The sequence below is a fragment of the Mus caroli genome, chromosome 5 (genome assembly GCF_900094665.2).
Source record: "Mus caroli chromosome 5, CAROLI_EIJ_v1.1, whole genome shotgun sequence".
Classification (NCBI taxonomy): domain Eukaryota; kingdom Metazoa; phylum Chordata; class Mammalia; order Rodentia; family Muridae; genus Mus; species Mus caroli.
Window position 1 is genome coordinate 66,920,922 of NC_034574.1, and position 9,744 is coordinate 66,930,665.

The 9,744-nt window shown below is 43.9% G+C and overlaps 1 protein-coding gene across 1 annotated transcript in view; it reads right to left on the minus strand.

The window, feature by feature from the left end:
- Window positions 1-1,800: 1,800 nt before the first annotated feature.
- Usp46 (ubiquitin specific peptidase 46) overlaps window positions 1,801-9,744 on the minus strand; it is a 67,123-nt gene continuing 59,179 nt past the window's right edge. Inside the window, exons 6-9 of the mRNA XM_021163490.2 lie at window positions 8,939-9,022; window positions 6,241-6,438; window positions 5,751-5,829; window positions 1,801-5,204 (exon numbers count right to left, since the gene is read on the minus strand). Of these exons, the coding sequence (XP_021019149.1) occupies window positions 5,103-5,204; window positions 5,751-5,829; window positions 6,241-6,438; window positions 8,939-9,022 (463 nt within the window). The 3' untranslated portion in view covers window positions 1,801-5,102. The remainder of the gene's footprint in view (window positions 5,205-5,750; window positions 5,830-6,240; window positions 6,439-8,938; window positions 9,023-9,744) is intronic.

A 9,744-nucleotide genomic window follows, 5' to 3' on the forward strand; every position in this document is an offset into this window, starting at 1 on the left:
AGCTAAGACAACAGCTCATGCAACCCTAAAAGCAGCAAGGAAAAGTGGGCCCTAAGGAAAGGCCCTGCACAGGGCACCTGTGCCAAATGCCACTGCCTACCCCATAGGAGGTAGTTCTAGAACTTAAAAGATTCCACTTTTATGCAGATTTTTTTCTGAGATAAGAAACAAGGGGGACCCCTTTTGTCTCATCTTTCTATACCTCCACAAGTGTTAAATAAGAATCATTCCACCTAAGGTATCATTAGGAAAAATAGTCTGCTTCGAGTATTGTCCTTGAAAATTTATCCTTAAGAAAAGTGACTCAGCAAATGTTTTCACACTCATGTAAGAATGAAGCCATGGACATGGGATTCCCTACTAATGGTGTGGGTTGTTTGCTTGCTTAAGATTTATGTTATTATGAGTGTTTTGCCTAAGTGTGTGATGTGTACCATATGCATGCCTGGTGCCCATAGCTGGAACTGAAGCTATGGATTGGGGTAAGCTATCATGTGGGTGCTAGGAACCAAGCCCAGATCTTCAGTGAGAGCAGCTAGTGCTCTTAATGGATCCATATCCCCAGCCCTATTAAACTTGTTTTAAGCATCCATGAGAACAGAAGAACATTGGCTGAAGAGAATGACTTCTTATTCTCTAGAAAGAGATCCCTGAGTGACTTGTAGTGACAGGCCTACCTCTGAAGTCCATTTGACAGAGAAAGAAAACAGCCCAGGAAAGGAAAATCTTTTTCCCAAGAAGGTCTTCTGTTCCTTTGGGTTATCCTGGAAGTCGGGTGCTTTCCCAGCAGCCCACTTGGCCCAGTCAGAGTCAAGTATAGGAATCCAACTAAAGGTTCAGGAACAAAGAAACTTGGAGTTAACTGCCCAGTCTCTTCTCCCAGCCTGTAGTGTCATCTTTTGATATCGAGGTCTAGTCATGGACTCAGCTCACAATTTCCAGTCCACACATGGACCTCTTGAAGTCACTGGCTTGAAAAGCCTCGGCTGTGACTACTGTGGGCTTTGTGCTTGACCACAGGGCAGGACCTACGCTCATGGATGTGAGTAGAAAAGTGGACTGCATCCAAAGTAGATTTTTGAGGGCAGGGTCTCAACAAATCAGGCCAGAAAATCCAAGCCCCGGAACACACTCCTACTCCTAAAAACCAGTACTCACGGGCCCCCAGAGCTGGAAGCCAGATCCTTACTTTAGAATCGTAGGTGATAACTAGTAGGCTCCCACACAAGGAATTCATTGTGACGTCTAACTAGCTGGTGCTCCATTCTTGACACTGATATTTTTCAAGGTACTGTCTCCCCAACAGCAGTTTCCGGATTCTCTTCCACAGGCTGAACTATATTCTCAGCAGGGCATAGGTGTTGCCAGCCTCATCTGTGCTCCTGCCTTTCCATAGTCTGATAAGCAGGATCTTCGTGTTTTCAGAATTCTGTTCAGAACGATGCCCTGCTCAGGATCTCACCACTGGCTCGTATGTGATATCAAAGACTTGAAGGTCACTCATGTGACAGTATTTAGACGTGGTTCTCTAGGAAGATGACTTCTGTTTTATTAGTTTTTCTTGCGAACACTTTTAGAGGCAGAGTTTTAAAGTGGGTGAAATTTCCTGAAACTGACAGTATTGCTCAAAGGGTTTAAATTGATTACATTTAAAAAAATTTAAATAAAAACTACAAGCTTTTTTTCTTTCTTTCATTCTTTTTTTTTTTTTTTTTTAAAGCAACAAAATCAAGTGAATGCCACACACATACAGTAACTATTTTGGTTACAGAAATAGGAGCCAAAAATAAATTAATGTAATACTAGAAAACAGAAATTTAATTAGGCAGAAAAATAGGCAATAATTGTCTCTGGCCCATGGCATTTGCATGAGCTAACCACGATGGTGCCGGCAAATGCCGACCAGGTACAGCAAACGGGGGATGGGGGGGGAAGGGGGGGCGGACATTTAGTGCCACGATATTTTAATACACATGAATATACAAAGTTGATCAAAATGAAATGTTTAAAAGATAAAAATCCATCCATAATAAAGCTACACTCCAGTATCTAAAATAAGCCTTAAGCGCCAGTTAGAACAGACTTTCAAGTTAGGCATGCCCATGAGATTAAGGGCACCCATGAAAACCATGCACAGGGGCCTCTGCTGTCATTTTCCATTTTCCGTTATGCCCAAAATATAAACGGGACATGAAACCATGTGGGAATGGCTTCCTATTCAGACTAACACCCTGATGGCATTCTTCCCGGCTTTCTTCAAGCCAGTCTACCTGATGAGACCTTGGAATGGGAAAAACTGCATCAATGTAACAAGACTATGCACACCAGCTTTTCACTAACATTTGCTTTGAAACAAAAGATTCAGCATACTGCACCATACTCTAGATGATAAAGTAGCAAAGAAACATTTCATTTTTTTAAAAAAAATGTTAAAGTCTCTTGAAAGACACTTTTTAAATTTTTAAAATTTTAAGTTTCTTTTTAAGTACCCAGCTTTTACAGAAATTAAGAAAATTCAGCAGGCTTAATCACTCCTGCTGGGGGAAAGGACATACAGACCCCCATCGGGGACTGTTGCTGGGTCTTTGTGCTATCTCTGTGCCCTGGGATTGGTCTCACGTGTCTCACAGCCACTGTCATCCCCTGCTTAATACTAGGAACCAGGGAAAGTAAGTTAGAACATGACTTCTCTGTGGGGAAAAAAAAGGATGGGGCATGGGACAGAGCTGCCTTGTGTTTTCTTTATTGAGAAAGAGGTAAGTCACTACCAGATCGTTCTATACTGGATAAACTGATGGAGTGTTGATGGAGATGTGTGTTTGGTCTTCTCCGGTCTTCTTTCCCAGCACCATACAACCAAATGAATGTCAGTACGATAGTTTCAGCGATCGCTCATCTCCTTCGGTTCCAAAACCTCTTCACAGATACTCAATTTTAACTTACTTTTTTCCATTAAAAGCAACGACTTTGGTTACATTGCTGGGGAATACTTTACATGCTCACAGGAACAAAAGAAAGGAAGAAAAAGAAAGACGAGAAAAATGTGCCGAACCTTACAATAGCATTTGGGCTTCCATTTGAAACATTTTTGTCTAATAAATTAGCTGCAAGAGTTGTTTCAAAGATAGTTTTAATAGTTTTTGTTCTATGATCAGTTCCAAATATATTAGAGACCAGTAGCCATTTTTTTTAACCTTTGTAACCCACAGTGAAGTATATGGCTGTATGTATACAAATATCTCAGGCCATCAATCCCTTACACTTGAAAAAGTGCCTCACCTTAAAGAATGAAGGTTCACCATCCATGTAAGTGATTAATAAATATGCTTCATGGAGGGGGGAAATAAAGACAAAATATTTATAAATATGCATTGCCTCTAACCAAGGCAAAGTCCATTTTCGTCACTTGCATAAGAGAGTAACATGACACAACCCTGTTTCGTCTGCTCCAGTGAAGAATGAGACATGGCCCTTGAAGCGTGAACAAATGAAGCGTCGGCATGCTGAAGTTCCGAGTCACAAACAATTCAAGATATTTCAGAAATAAGGAGTCCAGTTTTCACCTAGATAAAGTGCTATCCTCTTCCTGCTGCAAAATGGCCACTGATGATTTCAACTGCAGTTTTTGAGTTCACATTACACCACGAGTTTGCATGTTCATTCGCCGACGTAGTACGTCGCAACACAACACATTCACAGTATATTAACGTGTGTAGAAGTCAACTGACATCCCAAAAGGAAGCCAAGGACTATGACCCATAGTATTTGTAGGAAAACCAAGATCCATTCAATGGTAAAACACCAAATCAACCCTTTTAATAAAAGGTACCAGTATGCAAATGCTCTAATAAATACACACATAACAAAAGGGGGAAACGGTGAGATAAGGTTCTTCCTGGAAACTGTCTTGTCAAGCATTCTAGGAATCTGAGCCACCATCTTACCTCTCCACCCACCTCCTAACACTTCCTGTGACCCACCTCACACTGCACTAACTCCAGCAAAACTCACCAGTGCCTCCATAAATAGACTGAATGTTAAAAAAAAAAATAAGAAGAAGAATAAGAAGCAAGAAGCTGTACAATCTGCTGATGGTTGTCAAGGTGAACAGAGTTCTTGATTCCTCGTCTTCCTCATCTAGGAAAGATGCTGATGTTGACTGGCTAGAGAGAGCCCTGCCAGAGGCAGTCAGCTAATGTCTCAGCCCTGGTGCCACTGACTAAAAAACATCAGCAGGATTGAAAAGACAGTTTGAAAAGCTTAGCGGTACCAAACATGAGAAGAAGACAACTACAGGACCTGATGGAAGAAAATCATTCCTAAAAATGAACAGCATCAAGCTATTTTCCAGAAACGTGGCTTTTGGTAGAAAGATAAGTAACTTCTCACTGACCACAAAAAACATCTTCCATTTGGCTTTGCCTGCCCTGAGCTCCAAAATGTCTTAGCCCCTGGGATTCTACCAGCTAGGTAAGCACAGTTGGGTGCAAACGCCATCTACCAATGACAGCCTTACCTCACCTTGCTCCAATGTGGAGGAGGATTTTGGCATCTAGGCCACTCACTTTTAAACATTTTCACTTGCACAAACGTAAAGCTATGGTTGCAACCCTAACAGATGAATATCTATCTACCCAACTCCTCCCATCAGAGGAGGCAGGCATGCTAACAACGGGTAGCAATGCTTTCAGGGACCTGTCAAAGGAATGCATGGGAAGGGGGGCCCCCAGAAACCATTCAGGAAGCCTACCAAACACTCAGTATGGACTGTGACATTTACAGGAAATATCACTCTGGTTTAGCCAGATGTGACAAGCGGCATTAACCATTCATCCCAATCTTAAAATTAGCAACAGTTATTCATGTAAATCTGACTATATAATCCGACTGCAGTTAACTCTACCTCAGACCAAAACAGAGTCAGGAGTAGTGCTGCATGTAAAAAACACAAAGGAAGGAAGGAAGTTTAACACTGCCGGACCAGTGCGCATCATAGTGATGACATCAGCGGGCCACTGGGGGGGAGGAGAGGTCTGCAGAGAAACCACGGCTCTAGTGCTTGGAGTATTTCCCTGCTTGAATGAGTCTCGCGCTCCACCAAGTTATTCTCTTGATTGATAGAATAAAATATATCCAGATTCTGAATTTTTTGATATATCTGACGTTAGCCCATAGAATTCCTCAATGGCTTGAGCGTCTATTTTCTGCAACAAAGGGGGAGGGGGGAAGTGTCATTATTTATTGTTCGCTTCCTGGGTAAACAAAATTTAAGCTGTAAGATACATGAGTTGGTATAAAAAATGCAATTAGGAGCCTTGGATGGTAAACAGCTCATTGTATACATTTCACAGATGCAAACTGCTGGGGCTGGGAGGAGACAACCCTCTCCTCTAATAGTAACCATACAGAGATGCCCTTGGAGACACTTAGGATGTCTGACTTTCAGGCAGTAACTAGAGGGGTCTGTGAATAACCTCAGGTCTTTCCATTTATCAAAGCTCACTTCCTTTTGTGTCTACTCTACTAAAAAATAGCTACCCTAATGGGTTAAAGCAGATTCCACCATTGAGATTAGAATTTATAATATTCCTTTACAAGAAATTGAATGCGTTAAGTAGGTGGATGTAATCTAAGTCGTTCCATAGTACTGGTAAGTGGGTCTATTTAGGTAACATTTGCAGGAGTTGTCCCACCCCAAATCCCTTCTCTATCCTGTGCCCATGAGGTGTAGAGGTAACCTATAAGCCTACCTCTACAATGTCGTCATCAAACAACAGCCAGAAGCCATGACTTTTTACGATGGTGATGTAATGCCCACGGTTAGGACCACTGGAAAAGAATGAAGGGGAGAAAGTTACCAGTTAAGTGCGTACTTCTCTATAACATCCCAATTCCATCCCAATTATCAATGCAAAAATCTAATGTCATCAAGTATAGCCACCACAGTGGCACAGACCTGGACTCTCAGCTACTCGGAAGCTGGAGCAGGAGGTCAAATTCAGCCTGGGTACCATACAGACATGCTGTTTCCAAATTAAAAGAACCGTGGACTAGTTTTTGTCTAAGTCCACAATTCTGGCAGAGCACCTGGGTGTGTTGGCACCACGCTGGCCATGGGGGTGTGCAGAGGCCCATTGGGGGAAAACATATTCAAAGTCGGCAATTAGGAGTTACTGTATACCTACTGCCTGCCAGAAAAACACTGAGCAAGATAAAACATGTCTCCCTGCCCACCTTTACCTTCCACAGTGAACGACCACAGCAACCAGGTCATACATGCGGTCCAGGTTCACAGCATCGCTGGAGGTGTTGAAGAGCCGGAGTTCCAGAGGGAAGACCACCCGGTAAGACAGCTTGGTGTACCTGTGGAGCTGTTCCATGTACTTGAACCTCTTGAGGTGCAGGGCCAAAATCATGGGCAGCTTTTTTACCCTCATCCTAAGAAAACATGAAACAGAAAACCAATTGTACCCGATGCCTATTAGAGGAAGAAAACACGCTATTGCCTATACACAAACAAGGCAGGATGGGCCCAGTAAGTATCCAGACTTTCCACAAGCAGAAAGATATACCCATGTCTGTTAATCGCCAAGTGAGATGGCCCAGCGGGAGCCCTGTGCTCCAGTTGGCGGGCCCGGCACTAGCGTGCCGTTTCTCTTTTTTAATATTTTCCTTAACACAGGAGGGCTGAAATTTTAAGAAAAGGAAGCTGGGAAAAGGAGCAGGCAAATGATGCAGACAGAACTTCCGGTGCTAAAGACTAGCAGAAGGAACCGTCTGGCACATACCTGGGCATCAAACACCACCGCTGCCAGGCTCATGCCCACATCTTACTCTTGTGATTTCGTGCCACGTGGGTCCTCTATCATGGTTCTCACTCTAGGTGTTTATGAAATGCAGGGGTTATCTTGGGGCGCTATCATCAAATCTGAATAGGGCTCCGACTCTTTTTGGTTTTTCGAGACAGGGTTTCTTTCTCTGTAGCCCTGACTGTCCTGGAACTCACTCTGTAGACCAGGTTGGCCTCGAACTCAGAAATCCTGAAACCTGCCACTGCCTCCCAAGTGCTGGGATTAAAGGCGTGCGCCACCACTGCCCGGCTTCTCTGTCTCATTTTTGAAGCTTCCACGTGTGATAATGTATTGAAGGTTTTGAGAAATACTGCGCTGGAGGAATTGATCCAATCCTAGCCTTACATAAACAGTTTCCCCCACTACTCTCTGACCATTAATTAACATTCCTGGGTAAAGTGTCTGTCTCACAGTAACAGCTGTGTAGATAACACTGCTGGAACACAGCACCCAGCTCTCCTCCCCCAATCCTCCCCAACCCCACCCCACCCCCACCCCCGCCCACCGATGAATGTGCTGAATTAGCACAAACACTGCTGGACCTGTGCACATTTTAGTATGTATTTTTTGGAAGGGGCTGATTCTAAGAGAATATTTATTGAAGAATCTCCTAAGGTAAAAACCCTCCTCATAAAAATAAACAAGGTAAAAACATCAGACAAAACAGGCATGACGGCACATGCCTCACAACCCCAGTGCTGGAAGGGAGGTGCAGACAGGAAGAAGTGGGTTTTAGAGCAGCCTGGGTTATACAGCCAGACCCTGCCTCATAAAAACAGATTGGTGGAAAAACAATAATTATAGGAGACCTCTATGTTTCCCAGAAACATGTGTCATTTTAATGCACAAAACAACCAGGGTTGAGCAGAAAACACCTTCATGCCACACAGGTAGACCCAGGCTTCCTGAGGTGAAGCAAGAGACTCAGCATGGGAGGCAGAGACAGTGCCAGCTAACACAGAGCACCAGCTGCCTGCTGTAGGGGTTGGCCTTCTCACATCGATGCCAGAAAGGAAGCTATTCATGGGTAGGGTTAGGGTGAAGGAGGCTAGGCAGAAACCTCCTCACTGCAACTCCAGGTCTAGATCCTCAGCTCCAGAGGGCACCGCTGAGTATCTAAGAGCTACCTTGAAATCTCCAGAACCAACGTGGAGTTCACAGGAAGATTAAACTTTCAAGTTTTTTGGATTCTGGAGACCAGATAGTGATGAACACCAAATTAGCTCAGAGTATCTAAGAGCTGTCATTGGTAGGGACCCGTAAAAAGATGACGGACCCTGGCTACGATGCCAAGTCAGAACATGGTAGCTTTCTTCAAGACGGTTTCTTTGTGTAGCCCTGTCCTCTGAACTCCTTTATTCTGTATTCCTGCAACTGGTGTGTCCTTGGTTCACAGCTCCTTATTAAATAACAGATGGTTTTTAAATCCTTGGCTGTAAGTAAGAAAGCCAAAGTCTACAGGAAAAGCAGCAATGTGCTGTGTACTGTGATAATTAATATGCTTTATTTAACTTATCTTTAATCCTAAGAGGGTAATGAGGATGTTCAATCCCCACTGTTTACCAGTATCCAGCACATAGTAACACTCGGTACTTGTTGATGGTAAAAAGCATGCGCAGGCAGACATAGGACCACTCTCTGAGGGCAGCATTCTTAGCTAGTGTTTGAATATGCTTGGCCCAGGAAGTGGTACGATTAGAAGGTATGGCCTTGTTGGAGTGCATGTGTCACTGTGGTATGGGTTTTAAGACCCTCATCCTAGCTGCCTGGGAGCTCGTCTTTTCCTAGTGGCCTTCATATGAAGATGTAGAACTCTCAGCTCTTCCTGAACCATGCCTGACTGGATACTGTCACGCTCCTGCCTTGATGATGATGGACTGAACCTCTGACCTGTAAGCCAGCCCCAATTAAATGTTGTCCTTGTAAGAGTTGTCTTGGTCATGGTGTCTGTTCGCAGCAGTAAAACCCTAACTGAGATAGCCAGGTTTTCCAGATGAGGTCGCTGACTTTGTGAAGTCACTGACTCTGTGCAGACCCATGGAGCCCTTCCGACACGAGCCCCCCTCACTGATTAGCCCCTTACGCACCTCTTCTGAGCCTCCTGTTTGCTGCAACATGTTTCACAATAATATTTTTGTTCACTACACAGCGTTTCTGTGTTGCTGAAGTCTCTGTAGAGAAAAAATATTTTCACCTTTTAAAAAACAGCCCAGACATACTTAATACACCGCATTTAAACCCCTCTATTACCTGGAAGATAATTCCCAAGTGAAACTGGGGAAAACAATAATCACAGAAGAGCCTTCTTAAGACCGGACTGTTGTGCCATTAGAGCACATCTACAGGCCCTGGCTGTGGCTTCACTGTGAGAGTTGGAAAAGCAGGCTGATTTAAGCTGGGAGTGTTGGCACACACCTCCAATCTCAGTGATCCAGAGGCTAAGGCAGGAGGATGGGACATTTAAAGCCAATCTAAACTACACTGTGAGGTCTAAAGCAGCCCCTGTTCCCAAACAAAACAAAATTTTATTTAAGGAGACCCAGACAGATACAAACTAGAGTTTTAACAGATTCAGAAGGAAAAAAAAAGTTAGTATTCAGGAGGAGGAAGAGGAAGAGGAAGAAGAGGAGGAGGAAGAAGAAGAGGAAGAGGAAGGAGGAGGAGGCGGAAGGAGGGAAGGAAGGAAGGAAGGAAGGAAGGAAGAAAGAAAGAAAGAAAGAAAGAAAGAAAGAAAGAAAGAAAGAAAGAAAGAAAGAAAGCCGCCATTACTGAGGCTATGGGGCACTCACAAAAAAGGGATCTACCCCCGGGCGTGGTGGCGCACGCCTTTAATCCCAGCACTTGGGAGGCAGAGGCAGGCGGATTTCTGAGTTCGAGGCCAGCCTGGTCTACA